General features: G+C 55.5%; 1 protein-coding gene across 2 annotated transcripts in view; it reads left to right on the top strand.

Moving 5' to 3' along the window:
* Nucleotides 1-17,900, top strand: part of LOC138246689 (nectin-2-like) — a 265,485-nt gene that overhangs the window by 210,942 nt on the left and 36,643 nt on the right. For both annotated transcript variants that reach the window (XM_069201457.1, XM_069201456.1), the window contains exon 6: nt 16,117-16,261. In XM_069201457.1, coding sequence (XP_069057558.1) covers nt 16,117-16,261 — 145 coding nt within the window. The remainder of the gene's footprint in view (nt 1-16,116; nt 16,262-17,900) is intronic.

A 17,900-nucleotide genomic window follows, 5' to 3' on the forward strand; every position in this document is an offset into this window, starting at 1 on the left:
GAGAGAGGGTGCTGGTGGAAGGGAGGAGCGACAAAAAGGCCACAAAGAGCGAGAGAGGGTCCTGATGGAAGGAAGGAGCCACAAAGAGTGAGAGGTGGAAGGAATGAGCCACAAAGAGTGTGAGAGGGTCCTGGTGGAAGGAATGAGCCACAAAGAGTGGGTGAGGTGGAAGGAATGAGCCACAAAGAGTGGGAGAGGGCCCTGGTGGAAGGGAGGAGACACAAAGAGTGAGAGGGCCCTGGTGGAAAGGAGATGCCATAAAGAGTGAGAGAGGTGAAAGGGAGGTGCCACAAATAGTGAGAGAGGGTCCTGGTGGAAGGAAGGAGCCACAAAGAGTGAGAGAGGTGGAAAGAAGGAGCCACAAAAAGTGAGAGAGTTCCATGGCGGAAGGGAGGTGCCACAAAGAGTGAGAGAGGGCCCTAGCAGAAGCGAGGTGCCACAAAGAGTGAGAGAGGGTCCTGGTGGAAGGGAGGAGTCACAAAGAGTGAGAGAGGGAAGGGAGGTGCCACAGAGAGAGAGAGGTGGAAGGAAGGAGCCACAAAGAGTGAGAGAGGGTCCTGGTGAAGGAGCCACAAAGAGTGAGAGAGGGTCCTGGTGGAAGGAAGGAGCCACAAAGAGTGAGAGGGTCCTGGTGGAAGGGAGGAGCGACAAAAGGCCACAAAGAGTGAGAGAAAGAGTCCTGGTGGAAGGAAGGAGTCACAAAGAGTGAGAGAGTGATAGGGAGGTGCCACAAAGAGCGAGAGAGGGTCCTGATGGAAGGAAGGAGCCACAAAGAGTGAGAGAGGACCCTGGTGGAAGGGAGGAGCCACAAAGAGTGAGCGAGGTGGAAGGAAGGAGCCACAAAGAGTGAGAGAGGGTCCTGGTGGAAGGAATGAGCCACAAAGAGTGGGAGAGGGCCCTGGTGGAAGGGAGATGCCACAAAGAGTGAGAGAGGTGAAAGGGAGGTGCCACAAAGAGTGAGAGGGGGTCCTGGTGGAAGGGAGGAGTCACAGAGTGAGAAAGTGGAAGGGAGGTGCCACAGAGAGTGAGAGGGGGTCCCGGTGGAAGGGAGGAGCAACAAAAGGCCACAAAGAGTGAGAGAAGAGTCCTGGTGGAAGGGAGATGCCACAGAGAGTGAAAGAGGTGGAAAGACGGAGCCACAAAGAGTGAGAGAGGTCCCTGGTGGAAGGGAGGAGCCACAAAGAGTGAAAGAGGTGGAAAGAAGGAGCCACAAAGAGTGAGAGAGGTCCCTGGTGGAAGGGAGGAGCCACAAAGAGTGAAAGAGGTGGAAAGAAGGAGCCACAAAGAGTGAGAGAGGTCCCTGGCGGAAGGGAGGTGCCACAAAGAGTGACAGAGGGCCCTGGCAGAAGGGAGGTGCCACAAAGAGTGAGAGAGGGTCCTGGTGGAAGGGAGGAGTCACAAAGAGTGAGAGAGGGTCCTGGTGGAAGGAGCCACAAAGAGTGAGAGAGGGTTCTGGTGGAAGGAAGGAGCCACAAAGAGTGAGAGAGGGTCCTGGTGGAAGGGAGGAGCCACAAAGAGTGAGAGAGGTGGAAGGAATGAGCCACAAAGAGTGAGAGGGCCCTGGTGGAATGGAGATGCCACAAAGAGTGAGAGAGGTGAAAGGGAGGTGCCACAAAGAGTGAGAGAGGGTCCTGGTGGAAGGAAGGGGCGACAAAGAGTGAGAGAGGGCCCTGCTGGAAGGGAGATGCCACAGAGAGTGAGAGAGGAGTCCTCGGCCCTGGTGGAAGGAAGGAGCCACAAAGAGTGAGAGAGGGTCCTGGTGGAAGGGAGGGGCACAAAGAGTGAGAGAGGTGGAAGGAAGGAGCCACAAAGAGTGAGAGAGGTCCCTGGCGGAAGGGAGGTGCCATAAAGAGTGAGAGAGGGCCCTGGCGGAAGGGAGGTGCCACAAAGAGTGAGAGAGGGTCCTGGTGGAAGGAATGAGCCACAAAGAGTGGGAGAGGGCCCTGGTGGAAGGGAGATGCCACAAAGAGTGAGAGAGGTGAAAGCCAGGTGCCACAAAGAGTGAGAGGGGGTCCTGGTGGAAGGAAGGAGCCACAGAGTGGGAGAGGGGCCCTAGTGGAAGGAAGGAGCCACAAAGAGTGAGAGAGGTGAAAGGGAGGTGCCAGAAAGAGTGAGAGGGGGTTCTCGTGGAAGGGAGGAGTCACAAAGAGTGAGAGAGTGGAAAGGAGGTGCCACAGAGAGTGAGAGAGGTGGAAGGAAGGAGCCACAAAGGGTGAGAGAGGGTCCTGGTGAAGGAGCCACAAAGAGTGAGAGAGGGTCCTCGTGGAAGGGAGGAGTCACAAAGAGTGAGAGAGTGGAAAGGAGGTGCCTCAGAGAGTGAGAGAGGTGGAAGGAAGGAGCCACAAAGGGTGAGAGAGGGTCCTGGTGAAGGAGCAACAAAGAGTGAGAGAGGGTCCTGGTGGAAGGAAGGAGCCACAAAGAGTGGGAGAGGGTCCTGGTGAAGGAGCCACAAAGAGTGAGACAGGGTCCTGGTGGAAGGAAGGAGCCACAAAGAGTGAGAGAGGGTCCTGGTGGAAGGAAGGAGCCACAAAGAGTGAGAGGGGGCCCTGGTGGAAGGGAGGAGCCACAAAGAGTGAGCGAGGTGGAAGGAAGGAGCCACAAAGAGTGAGAGGGCCCTGGCGGAAGGGAGGTTCCACAAAGAGTGAGAGAGGGTCCTGGTGGAAGGAAGGAGCCACAAAGAGTGAGAGAGGTGAAAGGGAGGTGCCAGAAAGAGTGAGAGGGGGTCCTCGTGGAAGGGAGGAGTCACAAAGAGTGAGAGAGTGGAAAGGAGGTGCCACAGAGAGTGAGAGAGGTGAAAGGAAGGAGCCAGAAAGGGTGAGAGAGGGTCCTGGTGAAGGAGCCACAAAGAGTGAGAGAGGGTCCTGGTGGAAGGAAGGAGCCACAAAGAGTGGGAGAGGGTCCTGGTGAAGGAGCCACAAAGAGTGAGACAGGGTCCTGGTGGAAGGAAGGAGCCACAAAGAGTGAGAGATGGCCCTGGTGGAAGGAAGGAGCCACAAAGAGTGAGAGAGGGTCCTGGTGGAAGGAAGGAGCCACAAAGAGTGAGAGGGGGCCCTGGTGGAAGGGAGGGAGCCACAAAGAGTGAGCGAGGTGGAAGGAAGGAGCCACAAAGTGTGAGAGGGCCCTAGCGGAAGGGAGGTTCCACAAAGAGTGAGAGAGGGTCCTGGTGGAAGGAATGAGCCACAAAGAGTGGGAGAGGGCCCTGGTGGAAGGGAGATGCCACAGAGAGTGAGAGAGGTGGAAGGGAGGTGCCACAAAGAGTGAGAGAGGGTCCCGGTGGAAGGGAGGAACGACAAAAGGCCACAAAGAGTGAGATAGGGTCCTGGTGGAAGGGAGATGCCACAGAGAGTGAGAGGAGTCCTCGGCCCTGGTGGAAGGAAGGAGCCACAAAGAGTGATAGAGGGCCCTGGTGGAAGGGAGGAACCACAAAGAGTGAGAGAGGTGGAAAGAAGGAGCCACAAAGAGTGAGAGAGGTCCCTGGCGGAAGGGAGGTGCCACAAAGAGTGACAGAGGGCCCTGGAAGAAGGGAGGTGCCACAAAGAGTGACAGAGGGTCCTGGTGGAAGGGAGGAGTCCCAAAGAGTGAGAGAGTGGAAGGGAGGAGTCCCAAAGAGTGAGAGAGGTGGAAGGAAGGAGCCACAAAGAGTGAGAGAGGGTCCTGGTGAAGGAGCCACAAAGAGTGAGAGAGGGGGTCCTGGTGGAAGGAAGGAGCCACAAAGAGTGAGAGAGGGTCCTGGTGGAAGGGAGATGCCACAAAGAGTGAGAGAGGGTCCTGGTGGAAGGGAGGAGCCACAAAGAGTGAGAGAGGTGGAAGGAATGAGCCACAAAGAGTGAGAGAGGGTCCTGGTGGAAGGGAGATGCCACAAAGAGTGAGAGAGGGTCCTGGTGGAAGGGAGGAGCCACAAAGAGTGAGAGAGGTGGAAGGAATGAGCCACAAAGAGTGAGAGAGTGTCCTGGTGGAAGGAAGGAGCCCCAAAGAGTGAGAGAGGGTCCTGGTGGAAGAGACATGCCACAAAGAGTGAGAGAGGGTCCTGGTGGAAGGGAGGAGCCACAAAGAGTGAGAGAGGTGAAAGGAATGAGCCACACAGAGTGGGAGAGGGCCCTGGTGGAAGGGAGGAGACACAAAGAGTGAGAGGGCCTGGTGGAAGGGAGGTGCCACAAAGAGTGAGAGAGGTCCCTGGCGGAGGGGAGGTGCCACAAAGAGTGAGAGAGGGCCCTGGCGGAAGGGAGGTGCCACAAAGAGTGAGAGAGGGTCCTGGTGGAAGGAATGAGCCACAAAGAGTGGGAGAGGGCCCTGGTGGAAGGGAGAAGCCACAAAGAGTGAGAGAGGTGAAAGCCAGGTGCCACAAAGAGTGAGAGGGGGTCCTGGTGGAAGGAAGGAGCCACAGAGTGGGAGAGGGGCCCTAGTGGAAGGAAGGAGCCACAAAGAGTGGGAGAGGGCCATGGTGGAAGGAAGGAGCCACAAAGAGTGAGAGAGGTGAAAGGGAGGTGCCAGAAAGAGTGAGAGGGGGGTCCTTGTGGAAGGGAGGAGTCACAAAGAGTGAGTGAGTGGAAAGGAGGTGCCACAGAGAGTGAGAGAGGTGGAAGGAAGGAGCCACAAAGGGTGAGAGAGGGTCCTGGTGAAGGAGCCACAAAGAGTGAGAGAGGATCCTGGTGGAAGGAAGGAGCACCAAAGAGTGAGAGGGGGTCCTGGTGGGAGGGAGATGCCACAAAGCGTGAGAGAGGTGAAAGGGAGGTGCCACAAAGAGTGAGAGAGGGTCCTGGTGGAAGGGAGGAGCGACAAAAGGCCACAAAGAGTGAGAGAAGAGTCCTAGTGAAAGGAAGGACCCACAAAGAGTGGGAGAGGGCCCTGGTGGAAGGAATGAGCCACAAAGAGTGGGAGAGGGCCCTGGTGGAAGGGAGATGCCACAAAGAGTGAGAGAGGTGAAAGGGAGGTGCCACAAAGAGTGAGAGGGGGTCCTGGCGGAAGGGAGGAGTCACAAAGAGTGAGAGTGGAAGGGAGGTGCCACAGAGAGTGAGAGAGGTGGAAGGGAGGTGCCACAAAGAGTGAGAGAGGGTCCCGGTGGAAGGGAGGAGCGACAAAAGGCCACAAAGAGTGAGAGAAGAGTCCTGGTGGAAGGAAGGACCCACAAAGAGTGAGATAGGGTCCTGGTGGAAGGGAGATGCCACAGAGAGTGAGAGGAGTCCTCGGCCCTGGTGGAACGAAGGAGCCACAAAGAGTGAGAGAGGGCCCTGGTGGAAGGGAGGAGCCACAAAGAGAGAGAGGTGGAAAGAAGGAGCCACAAAGAGTGAGAGAGGTCCCTGGTGGAAGGGAGGTGCCACAAAGAGTGACAGAGGGCCCTGGCAGAAGGGAGGTGCCACAAAGAGTGAGAGAGGGTCCTAGTGGAAGGGAGGAGTCACAAAGAGTGAGAGAGTGGAAGGGAGGTGCCACAGAGAGTGAGAGAGGTGGAAGGAAGGAGCCACAAAGAGTGAGAGAGGGTGCTGGTGGAAGGGAGGAGCGACAAAAAGGCCACAAAGAGCGAGAGAGGGTCCTGATGGAAGGAAGGAGCCACAAAGAGTGAGAGGTGGAAGGAATGAGCCACAAAGAGTGTGAGAGGGTCCTGGTGGAAGGAATGAGCCACAAAGAGTGGGAGAGGTGGAAGGAATGAGCCACAAAGAGTGGGAGAGGGCCCTGGTGGAAGGGAGGAGACACAGAGTGAGAGGGCCCTGGTGGAAAGGAGATGCCATAAAGAGTGAGAGAGGTGAAAGGGAGGTGCCACAAATAGTGAGAGAGGGTCCTGGTGGAAGGAAGGAGCCACAAAGAGTGAGAGAGGTGGAAAGAAGGAGCCACAAAAAGTGAGAGAGTTCCCTGGCGGAAGGGAGGTGCCACAAAGAGTGAGAGAGGGCCCTAGCAGAAGCGAGGTGCCACAAAGAGTGAGAGAGGGTCCTGGTGGAAGGGAGGAGTCACAAAGAGTGAGAGAGGGAAGGGAGGTGCCACAGAGAGAGAGAGGTGGAAGGAAGGAGCCACAAAGAGTGAGAGAGGGTCCTGGTGAAGGAGCCACAAAGAGTGAGAGAGGGTCCTGGTGGAAGGAAGGAGCCACAAAGAGTGAGAGGGTCCTGGTGGAAGGAAGGAGTCACAAAGAGTGAGAGAGTGATAGGGAGGTGCCACAAAGAGCGAGAGAGGGTCCTGATGGAAGGAAGGAGCCACAAAGAGTGAGAGAGGACCCTGGTGGAAGGGAGGAGCCACAAAGAGTGAGCGAGGTGGAAGGAAGGAGCCACAAAGAGTGAGAGAGGGTCCTGGTGGAAGGAATGAGCCACAAAGAGTGGGAGAGGGCCCTGGTGGAAGGGAGATGCCACAAAGAGTGAGAGAGGTGAAAGGGAGGTGCCACAAAGAGTGAGAGGGGGTCCTGGTGGAAGGGAGGAGTCACAGAGTGAGAAAGTGGAAGGGAGGTGCCACAGAGAGTGAGAGAGGGTCCCGGTGGAAGGGAGGAGCAACAAAAGGCCACAAAGAGTGAGAGAAGAGTCCTGGTGGAAGGGAGATGCCACAGAGAGTGAAAGAGGTGGAAAGACGGAGCCACAAAGAGTGAGAGAGGTCCCTGGTGGAAGGGAGGAGCCACAAAGAGTGAAAGAGGTGGAAAGAAGGAGCCACAAAGAGTGAGAGAGGTCCCTGGTGGAAGGGAGGAGCCACAAAGAGTGAAAGAGGTGGAAAGAAGGAGCCACAAAGAGTGAGAGAGGTCCCTGGCGGAAGGGAGGTGCCACAAAGAGTGACAGAGGGCCCTGGCAGAAGGGAGGTGCCACAAAGAGTGAGAGAGGGTCCTGGTGGAAGGGAGGAGTCACAAAGAGTGAGAGAGGGTCCTGGTGGAAGGAGCCACAAAGAGTGAGAGAGGGTCCTGGTGGAAGGAAGGAGCCACAAAGAGTGAGAGAGGGTCCTGGTGGAAGGGAGGAGCCACAAAGAATGAGAGAGGTGGAAGGAATGAGCCACAAAGAGTGAGAGGGCCCTGGTGGAAGGGAGATGCCACAAAGAGTGAGAGAGGTGAAAGGGAGGTGCCACAAAGAGTGAGAGAGGGTCCTGGTGGAAGGAAGGGGCGACAAAGAGTGAGAGAGGGCCCTGCTGGAAGGGAGATGCCACAGAGAGTGAGAGAGGAGTCCTCGGCCCTGGTGGAAGGAAGGAGCCACAAAGAGTGAGAGAGGGTCCTGGTGGAAGGGAGGAGCACAAAGAGTGAGAGAGGTGGAAGGAAGGAGCCACAAAGAGTGAGAGAGGTCCCTGGCGGAAGGGAGGTGCCATAAAGAGTGAGAGAGGGCCCTGGCGGAAGGGAGGTGCCACAAAGAGTGAGAGAGGGTCCTGGTGGAAGGAATGAGCCACAAAGAGTGGGGGAGGGCCCTGGTGGAAGGGAGATGCCACAAAGAGTGAGAGAGGTGAAAGCCAGGTGCCACAAAGAGTGAGAGGGGGTCCTGGTGGAAGGAAGGAGCCACAGAGTGGGAGAGGGGCCCTAGTGGAAGGAAGGAGCCACAAAGAGTGAGAGAGGTGAAAGGGAGGTGCCAGAAAGAGTGAGAGGGGGTCCTCGTGGAAGGGAGGAGTCACAAAGAGTGAGAGAGTGGAAAGGAGGTGCCACAGAGAGTGAGAGAGGTGGAAGGAAGGAGCCACAAAGGGTGAGAGAGGGTCCTGGTGAAGGAGCCACAAAGAGTGAGAGAGGGTCCTGGTGGAAGGAAGGAGCCACAAAGAGTGGGAGAGGGTCCTGGTGAAGGAGCCACAAAGAGTGAGACAGGGTCCTGGTGGAAGGAAGGAGCCACAAAGAGTGAGAGAGGGTCCTGGTGGAAGGGAGATGCCACAAAGCGTGAGAGAGGTGAAAGGGAGGTGCCACAAAGAGTGAGAGGGGGTCCTGGTGGAAGGGAGGAGCGACAAAAGGCCACAAAGAGTGAGACAAGAGTCCTGGTGGAAGGAAGGACCCACAAAGAGTGAGAGAGGGCCCTGGCGGAAGGGAGGTTCCACAAAGAGTGAGAGAGGGTCCTTGTGGAAGGAAGGAGCCACAAAGAGTGAGAGAGGGTCCAGGTGGAAGGAAGGAGCCACAAAGAGTGAGAGGGGGCCCTGGTGGAAGGGAGGAGCCACAAAGAGTGAGCGAGGTGGAAGGAAGGAGCCACAAAGAGTGAGAGGGCCCTGGCGGAAGGGAGGTTCCACAAAGAGTGAGAGAGGGTCCTGGTGGAAGGAATGAGCCACAAAGAGTGGGAGAGGGCCCTGGTGGAAGGGAGATGCCACAGAGAGTGAGAGAGGTGGAAGGGAGGTGCCACAAAGAGTGAGAGGGGGTCCTGGTGGAAGGGAGGTGCCACAGAGTGAGAGAGGTGGAAGGGAGGTGCCACAAAGAGTGAGAGAGGGTCCCGGTGGAAGGGAGGAACGACAAAAGGCCACAAAGAGTGAGAGAAGAGTCCTGGTGGAAGGAAGGAGCCACAAAGAGTGATAGAGGGCCCTGGTGGAAGGGAGGAACCACAAAGAGTGAGAGAGGTGGAAAGAAGGAGCCACAAAGAGTGAGAGAGGTCCCTGGCGGAAGGGAGGTGCCACAAAGAGTGACAGAGGGCCCTGGAAGAAGGGAGGTGCCACAAAGAGTGACAGAGGGTCCTGGTGGAAGGGAGGAGTCCCAAAGAGTGAGAGAGTGGAAGGGAGGAGTCCCAAAGAGTGAGAGAGTGGAAGGGAGGAGTCCCAAAGAGTGAGAGAGTGGAAGGGAGGTGCCACAGAGAGTGAGAGAGGTGGAAGGAAGGAGCCACAAAGAGTGAGAGAGGGTCCTGATGGAAGGAAGGAGCCACAAAGAGTGAGAGGTGGAAGGAATGAGCCACAAAGAGTGTGAGAGGGTCCTGGTGGACGGAATGAGCCACAAAGAGTGGGAGAGGTGGAAGGAATGAGCCACAAAGAGTAAGAGAGGTGGAAAGAAGGAGCCACAAAGAGTGAGAGAGGTCCCTGGCGGAAGGGAGGTGCCACAAAGAGTGAGAGAGGGCCCTGGCAGAAGCGAGGTGCCACAAAGAGTGAGAGAGGGTCCTGGTGGAAGGGAGGAGTCACAAAGAGTGAGAGAGGAAAGGGAGGTGCCACAGAGAGTGAGAGAGGTGGAAGGAAGGAGCCACAAAGAGTGAGAGAGGGTCCTGGTGGAAGGGAGATGCCATAAAGAGTGAGAGAGGGTCCTGGTGGAAGGAAGGAGCCACAAAGAGTGAGAGGTGTGGAAAGAAGGAGCCACAAAGAGTAAGAGAGGTGGAAAGAAGGAGCCACAAAGAGTGAGAGAGGTCCCTGGCGGACGGGAGGTGCCACAAAGAGTGAGAGAGGGCCCTGGCAGAAGCGAGGTGCCACAAAGAGTGAGAGAGGGTCCTGGTGGAAGGGAGGAGTCGCAAAGAGTGAGAGAGGAAAGGGAGGTGCCACAGAGAGTGAGAGAGGTGGAAGGAAGGAGCCACAAAGAGTGAGAGAGGGTCCTGGTGGAAGGAAGGAGCGACAAAAGGCCACAAAGAGTGAGAGAAGAGTCCTGGTGGAAGGAAGGACCCACAAAGAGTGAGATAGGGTCCTGGTGGAAGGAAGGAGCCACAAAGAGTGAGAGAGGGTCCTGGTGAAAGGGAGGTGCCACAAAGAGTGAGAGAGGGTCCTGGTGGAAGGGAGGAGCGACAAAAGGCCACAAAGAGTGAGAGAAAGAGTCCTGGTGGAAGGAAGGAGTCACAAAGAGTGAGAGAGTGATAGGGAGGTGCCACAAAGAGCGAGAGAGGGTCCTGATGGAAGGAAGGAGCCACAAAGAGTGAGAGAGGTGGAAGGAATGAGCCACAAAGAGTGAGAGAGACTCCTGGAGGAAGGAATGAGCCAGAAAGAGTGAGAGAGGTGGAAGGAATGAGCCACAAAGAGTGGGAGAGGGCCCTGGTGGAAGGAATGAGCCACAAAGAGTGGGAGAGGGCCCTGGTGGAAGGGAGGAGCCACAAAGAGTGAGAGGGCCCTGGTGGAAGGGAGATGCCACAAAGAGTGGGAGAGGTGAAAGGGAGATGCCACAGAGAGTGAGAGAGGAGTCCTGGTGGAAGGAATGAGCCACAAAGAGTGGGAGAGGTGGAAGGGAGGGGCCACAGAGAGTGAGAGAGGAGTCCTGGTGGAAGGGAGGAGCCACAAAGAGTGAGAGAGGGTCCTGGTGGAAGGGAGGAGCCACCGGGAGCCTCTGGTTGGAGGACAGAGTGAGAGATGATGAGGAGGAAGGCGGTGACGTGTGAGATACCCGGATGGAGCATTCCAGGAAGGTGTTGGGGATACAGAGAGACCGAGAGGGGGTGCAGAGCACAGCGATGTCTGGGACACCCCGAAGACCACCTCCCTCCCCAGACTTTACTAATCTCCCGGTCACTCGCGCAGATTTTGAGAACTGAAGCATTTTCAAATCTCACTCTTCTGAAGAGAATCATTCCTGCTCCTCTTGCATCTGCCGCTGCTAAGAAGCATTGAAAGCCACAGATTCTGCCTTGTTTTGGGAATGCTTGTTGTGTGGTGTTGATTCTAATAACAGAAAACTCCCAGCGAGGCGCAGTTACTGGTCGGTGGCGGGCTGTGACAAGCACAGGATGGTAGTTTACATATTTCAAGCCACACCCTTAAGCACATAGGCCACGCCTCTTGGACAGGATTCCTAGTTACGTTTCTTTGGCCACGCCCTTTTAAGATACTCCACACCTTACTCATCCGCTTCAAGTTTTAGCCAAGGATGAGTCATTCTTGCGGTTCCAGGTGGTGTAGTGCATTGTGGGAGTTGTAGTCTGGCCTTCCACGATGTTTCAGGCCACTACTGTAGTCCCTTGGATCTCCAGACATCACCAAAGCGCTCAGCTGTGCTTACCACTACCAAGGCTTGTTGGGCATCATTCCTATAACTGTCCCCGTAACTCAACCCTGCAACAAGAGGGCACCTGTGACGATGTCACCATCGACCCCGCTCTTTTGTTTTTGCATCTTGTCTCAAGCAGCAGCGTGTGCGCGGTAAACTCGGCACCACCCGCGGCTCCCTTCAGCACCATGGACAGCCAGGACAACTCTGCACCCGGACTCCACGGGCCAGGTGAAACTGAACGGACTGCCGTGATCTGGTCCTAGAACCCGCACCTCCTTACCCTGTACGGGGTCCATGTGACTCGACCTCGACTTGGCCGATTGCCGCTAGTGGTTTTTCTGCAATGTTACGTTTTCCAAATACAATTTTGCATAGATTTAATATTACTTCTAAAATCCATAACTCCGACTATACACATGCTATTTTGTTTTTTGGTGTCTTAAGTAAAGATAAAATTAAGCTCTGTTTGTATAAATTGGTGTCAGATTTCTTTTTAGTCGTGTCAATTAATTATCATCCATTTTGATACTCAGAAATGCTTAACACATGTTCCTCTAAGTAAGGCCTGACTGCTCTTTGCCGCTCTACCAGGACCGAGCTAAGGATTTACCAGTCTGAATCCAAGGACCATCTTTGGAAAATTTTGAGAGTATTAGATGGTGAGCTCTAACCCCCACACCACATAATTCTCCTGTGCTTGACTGTGTGCTCAGGTCACCCGTGCCTGTCTGTGGGGCTCATTTCACCTCTACCTCTCTGTGAGGCTCAGGTCGCCTGTGCCTGTCTGTGGGGCTCAGGTCACCTGTGCCTGTCGGTGGGTCTCAGGTTACCCGTGCCTGTCGGTGGGTCTCAGGTTACCAGTGCCTGTCGGTGGGTCTCAGGTTACCAGTGCCTGTCGGTGGGTCTCAGGTTACCAGTGCCTGTCGGTGGGTCTCAGGTCACCCGTGCCTGTCGGTGGGTGTCAGGTTACTCGTGCCTGTCGGTGGGTGTCAGGTCACCCGTGCCTGTCGGTGGGTGTCAGGTTACTCGTGCCTGTCGGTGGGTGTCAGGTCACCCGTGCCTGTCGGTGGGTGTCAGGTCACCCGTGCCTGTCGGTGGGTCTCAGGTTACCAGTGCCTGTCGGTGGGGCTCAGGTCACCCGTGCCTGTCGGTGGGTCTCAGGTCACCCGTGCCTGTCGGTGGGTCTCAGGTCACCCGTGCCTGTCGATGGGTCTCAGGTCACCCGTGCCTGTCGATGGGTCTCAGGTCACCCGTGCCTGTCGATGGGTCTCAGGTCACCCGTGCCTGTCGGTGGGTCTCAGGTCACCCGTGCCTCTCTGTGGGGCTCATTTCACCTCTGCCTTTCTGTGGGGCTCAGGTCACCCCTGCCTGTCTGTGGGGCTCAGGTCACCCCTGCCTGTCTGTGGGGCTCATTTCACCCCTGCCTGTCTGTGGGGCTCAGGTCACCCCTGCCTGTCTGTGGGGCTCAGGTCACCCCTGCCTGTCTGTGGGGCTCATTTCACCCCTGCCTGTCTGTGGGGCTCATTTCACCCCTGCCTGTCTGTGGGGCTCATTTCACCCCTGCCTGTCTGTGGGGCTCAGGTCACCCCTGCCTGTCTGTGGGGCTCAGGTCACCCCTGCCTGTCTGTGGGGCTCAGGTCACCCCTGCCTGTCTGTGGGGCTCAGGTCACCCCTGCCTGTCTGTGGGGCTCAGGTCACCCCTGCCTGTCTGTGGGGCTCAGGTCACCCCTGCCTGTCTGTGGGGCTCAGGTCACCCCTGCCTGTCTGTGGGGCTCAGGTCACCCGTGCCTGTCTGTGGGGCCCAGGTCACCCGTGCCTGTCTGTGGGGCCCAGGTCACCTGTGTGCTCAGGTCACCCGTGCCTGTCTGTGGGGCCCAGGTCACCTGTGTGCTCAGGTCACCCGTGCCTGTCGGTGGGTCTCAGGTCACCCGTGCCTGTCGGTGGGTCTCAGGTCACCCGTGCCTGTCGGTGGGTCTCAGGTCACCCGTGCCTGTCGGTGGGTCTCAGGTCACCCGTGCCTGTCGGTGGGGCTCAGGTCACCCGTGCCTGTCGGTGGGGCTCAGGTCACCCGTGCCTGTCGGTGGGGCTCAGGTCACCCGTGCCTGTCGGTGGGGCTCATTTCACCTCTGCCTGTCGGTGGGGCTCATTTCACCTCTGCCTGTCGGTGGGGCTCATTTCACCTCTGCCTGTCGGTGGGGCTCAGGTCACCCCTGCCTGTCTGTGGGGCTCAGGTCACCCCTGCCTGTCTGTGGGGCTCAGGTCACCCCTGCCTGTCTGTGGGGCTCAGGTCACCCCTGCCTGTCTGTGGGGCTCAGGTCACCCCTGCCTGTCTGTGGGGCTCAGGTCACCCCTGCCTGTCTGTGGGGCTCAGGTCACCCCTGCCTGTCTGTGGGGCTCAGGTCACCCCTGCCTGTCTGTGGGGCTCAGGTCACCCGTGCCTGTCTGTGGGGCTCAGGTCACCCGTGCCTGTCTGTGGGGCTCAGGTCACCCGTGCCTGTCTGTGGGGCTCAGGTCACCCGTGCCTGTCTGTGGGGCTCAGGTCACCCGTGCCTGTCGGTGGGTCTCAGGTTACCCGTGCCTGTCTGTGTGGCTCGGGGGTCAACAACTGTTTTGAGAATGAAATGATAATAACAGATTAATAAAATCTGACTGTAAATATAAAAAGAGGAATGTGAACTTGGAGGCTGGGAAGTAGGTTGTTCTCCTTAGGTGGGTCCAGGGAGCTGCCCAGGTACAGCAACCGAAGTTAGAGACGAAGGGCGAGTCGTAGCCGCGGGAGAGGGCGTACCAGTGCTGCACCCCAAGTACCTCCACACTCGGAGGACACTATCTTACAGAAAACAAACGCGGCCAGTTCATGTGGCGCGACTTTATTATTAGGATCCATGTTTTAATTTATGAATTCTTACGGATCGCTGACACGTGCTTCGCCCTATCTGCAGCTCTCAGCCTACGGGCCTTTTTCAAGGTTGTTTCCATGTTAGTTTAGCAGTGAAAATAACGGCAACTCATACAAAGCAAAAATATAGTCACGGAAAAATGAAAAAACCTGGTTCAAGAGAACAAAATAGTTACATTAAAAGACATAACAAACCGTAACATTTGAAAAGATAAAAAACATTCCAGCTTTGAACAAGGTAACTTCGTATTCTGTTCGCTTGATACTAGTGATCACACATGCGCAGTGCTACACGTGTGAAGAAACCCTACCTTCATATTTTGATATGGAGCAAAATAATGAAATTAATAAATAAACATGTCATTAGCAACAAAAAAAATTTGTTTTTTTATAATCGTTTGTCATTAAGTTAAATATTTAGTAATTTGTGAGTTTGTTTGATGCGTTATTGTATTTTTAAGTATTGAGGTTCAAAACAGAAATTGCTGAGTTCAGGATCCTGGATTTCAGTAATGACTCAGTGGGGTTCCTGGGTGTCCATGGATTCTATTAATGGCTCAGAGGGGGGTCCCTGGATTTTATTAATGACTCATTGGGGGTCCTTGGATTCCAGTAATGACTCAGTGGGGGTCGTGGGGGTCCCTGGATTCTAGTAATGGCTCAGTGGGGGTCCTGGGGGTCCCTGGATTCTAGTAATGACTCAGTGGGGGTCCCTGGATTCTAGTAATGGCTCAGTGGGGGTCCTGGGGGTCCCTGGATTCCAGTAATGACTCAGTGGGGGTCCCTGGATTCTAGTTATGACTCAGTGGGGGTTTCCCGAATTCTAGTAATGACTCAGTGGGGGTCCCGGGGGTCCCTGGATTCCAGTAATGACTCAGTGGGGGGGTCCCTGGATTCTAGTAATGGCTCAGTGGGGGTCCTGGGGGTCCCTGGATTCTAGTAATGACTCAGTGGGGGTCCCTGGATTCTACTAATGGCTCAGTGGGGGTCCTGGGGGTCCCTGGATTCCAGTAATGACTCAGTGGGGGTTTCCTGAATTCTAGTAATGGCTCAGTGGGGGTCCCTGGATTCTAGTAATGGCTCAGTGGGGGTCCCTGGATTCTAGTTATGACTCAGTGGGGGTTTCCCGAATTCTAGTAATGTCTCAGTGGGGGTTTCCTGAATTCTAGTAATGACTCAGTGGGGGTCCCTGAATTCTAGTAATGGCTCAGGGGGGGTTCTGGGGGTCCCTGGATTCTAGTAATGACTCAGTGGGGATCCCTGGATTCTAGTTATGACTCAGTGGGGGTTTCCCGAATTCTAGTAATGTCTCAGTGGGGGTTTCCCGAATTCTAGTAATGTCTCAGTGGGGGTTTCCCGAATTCTAGTAATGGCTCAGTGGGGGTTTCCTGAATTCTAGTAATGGCTCAGTGGGGGTCCCTGGATTCTAGTAATGGCTCAGTGGGGGTCCCTGGATTCTAGTAATGGCTCAGTGGGGGTCCTGGGGGTCCCTGGATTCCAGTAATGACTCAGTGGGGGTCCCTGGATTCTAGTTATGACTCAGTGGGGGTTTCCTGAATTCTAGTAATGACTCAGTGGGGGTCTCTGGATTCTAGTAATGACTCAGTGGGGGTCCCGGGGGTCCCTGGATTCCAGTAATGGCTCAGTGGGGGGTCCCTGGATTCTAGTAATGACTCACTGGGGGTTTCCTGAATTCTAGTAATGGCTCAGTGGGTGGGGGGGTCCCTGGATTCCAGTAATGACTCAGTGGTGGTCCTGGGGGTCCCTGGATTCTGGTAATGACTTAGTGGATGTCCCTGGATTCTAGTAATGGCTCAGTGGGGGGTCCTTGGATTCCAGTAATGACTCAGTGGGAGTCCCTGGATTCCAGAAATGACTCAGTGGGGGTCCTGGGGGTCCCTGGATTCTAGTAATGACTCAGTGGGGGTCCCTGGATTCCAATAATGACTCCGTGGGGGTCCCTGGATTCTAGTAATGACTCAGTGATGGTCCCAAGATTCTAATAAATACTCAATGGGGGTCCCTGGATTTTGGTAATGACTCAGTGGGGGTCCCTGGATTCCAGTAATGACTCAGTGGGGTCCTGAGGGGTCCCTGGATTCCAGTAAAGACTCAGTTTGGGTCCCTGAACTCTAGTATCGATTCAGTGGGGGTCCATGGATTCCAGTAATGGCTCAGTAGGGGTCGTGGGGGTCCCTGGATTCTAGTAATTACTCAGTGGGGGTTTCCCGAATTCTAGTAATGACTCAGTGGGCGGTCCCCAGATTCTAATAAACTGGATTCCAGTAGTGACTCAATGGGGGTCCTGGGGGTCCCTGGATTCTAGTAATTACTCAGTGGGGGTCCCTGGACTCTAGTAATGACTTAGTGGGGGTCCATACTAAGCTATCCTTATGTTGTCTTTTCCACCTCTTAGATTCTCCGAACACCGCAGGAGCCGGAGCCACAGGAGGCATAATCGGTGGGATCATCGCCGCCATTGTGGGCATTGCTGTCGTTGCCACTGTTGTGATGATCTGCAAACAGCAGCGGAAAAACCAGACACTGAAGGATGACGAAGAGTAAGATCACATTCAGTGTAGCTGCGATACCTTAGTAATCAGTCCACTCCCAGATACACTGCCGTCAAACACCGCCAGCCAATCCACTCCCAGATATACTGACTTGCAACACCTCCAGCCAATCCACTTCCAGATACACTGCCTGCAAACACCTCCAGCCAATCCGCTCCCAGTTACACTGACTGCAAACACCGCCAGCCAATCCACTCCCAGATATACTGACAGCAAACATTGCCAGCCAATCCACTCCCAGATATACTGACTGCAAACACCGCCAGCCAATCCACTCCCAGGTATACTGACTGCGAACACCTCCAGCCAATCCACTCCCAGATACACTGCCTTCAAACACCGCCAGCCAATCCACTCCCAGATATACTGACTGCAAACATCTCCAGCCAATCCACTTCCAGATACACTGACTGCGAACAGCAAACACCTCCAGCCAATCCGCTCCCAGATACACTGGATGCAGACACCTCCAGCCAATCTGCTTCCAGATAAACTACCTGGAAACACCGCCTGCCAATCTGCTCCCAGATACACTGCAGGCAAACACCTCCAGCCAATCAGCTCTTAGATCCACGTCTGCAAACATTGCCAGCCAATTAATTCCCAGATACACTGCCTGCAAACACCTCCAGCCAATCCACTCCCAAATACACGGCCTGCAAACACCTCCTGCCAATCCACTCCCAAATACACTGCATGCAGACACCCCCAGCCAATCCCTTCCCAGATACGCTGCCTGCAAACACCGCCAGCCAATCCACTCCCAGATACACTGCCTGCAAACACCGCCAGCCAATCCACTCCCAGACACACTGCCTGCAAACACCCCCAGCCAATTCACTCCCAGATACGCTGCCTGCAAACACCGCCAGCCAATTCACTCCCAGATACACTGCCTGCAAACACCGCTAGCCAATCCACGCCCAGATACACAGCCTGCAGACACCTCCAGCCAATTCACTCCGAGATACACTGCCAGCCAGCTCCCGACACTTCCAGACAATCGCCCTCACACACACTGCCTGCAGACACCCGCAGCCAGTCCCTTCCCAGATACATTGCCTGCAAACACCGCCAGCCAATCCGCTCCCAGACACACTGCCTGCAGACACCTCCAGCCAATCCACTTCCAGATACACTGCCTGCAAACACCTACAGCCAATCCGCTCCCAGATACACTGCGTGCAAACACCACCAGCAAATCCGCAACCAGATACAATGCCTGCAAACACCTCCAGCCAATCCACTCCCAGATATACTGACTGCAAACACCGCCAGCCAGTCCGCTCCCAGATACACTGTCTGCAAACACCTCCACCCAATCAGCTCCCAGATACACTACCTGCAAACACCGCCAGCCAATCTGCTCCCAGATACACTACCTGCAAACACCTCCAGCCAATCCGCTCCCAGATACACTGCCTGCAAACACCTCCAGCCAATCCGCTCCCAGATACACTGCCTGCAAACACCTCCAGCCAATCCACTTATACATACCATGATGCAAGGATCTCCCACCAGCCTTTCCTGGAGATGCTCTACACATATCTACAGCCAGTCAACTCTCTGGCAATCTGAAGGTAGCCTCCCACCACTCACGCTCTCTCACAGTGGTTCCTCGAGGTTT

This window comes from Pleurodeles waltl, chromosome 7 (assembly GCF_031143425.1).
Source record: "Pleurodeles waltl isolate 20211129_DDA chromosome 7, aPleWal1.hap1.20221129, whole genome shotgun sequence".
Classification (NCBI taxonomy): Eukaryota; Metazoa; Chordata; class Amphibia; order Caudata; family Salamandridae; genus Pleurodeles; species Pleurodeles waltl.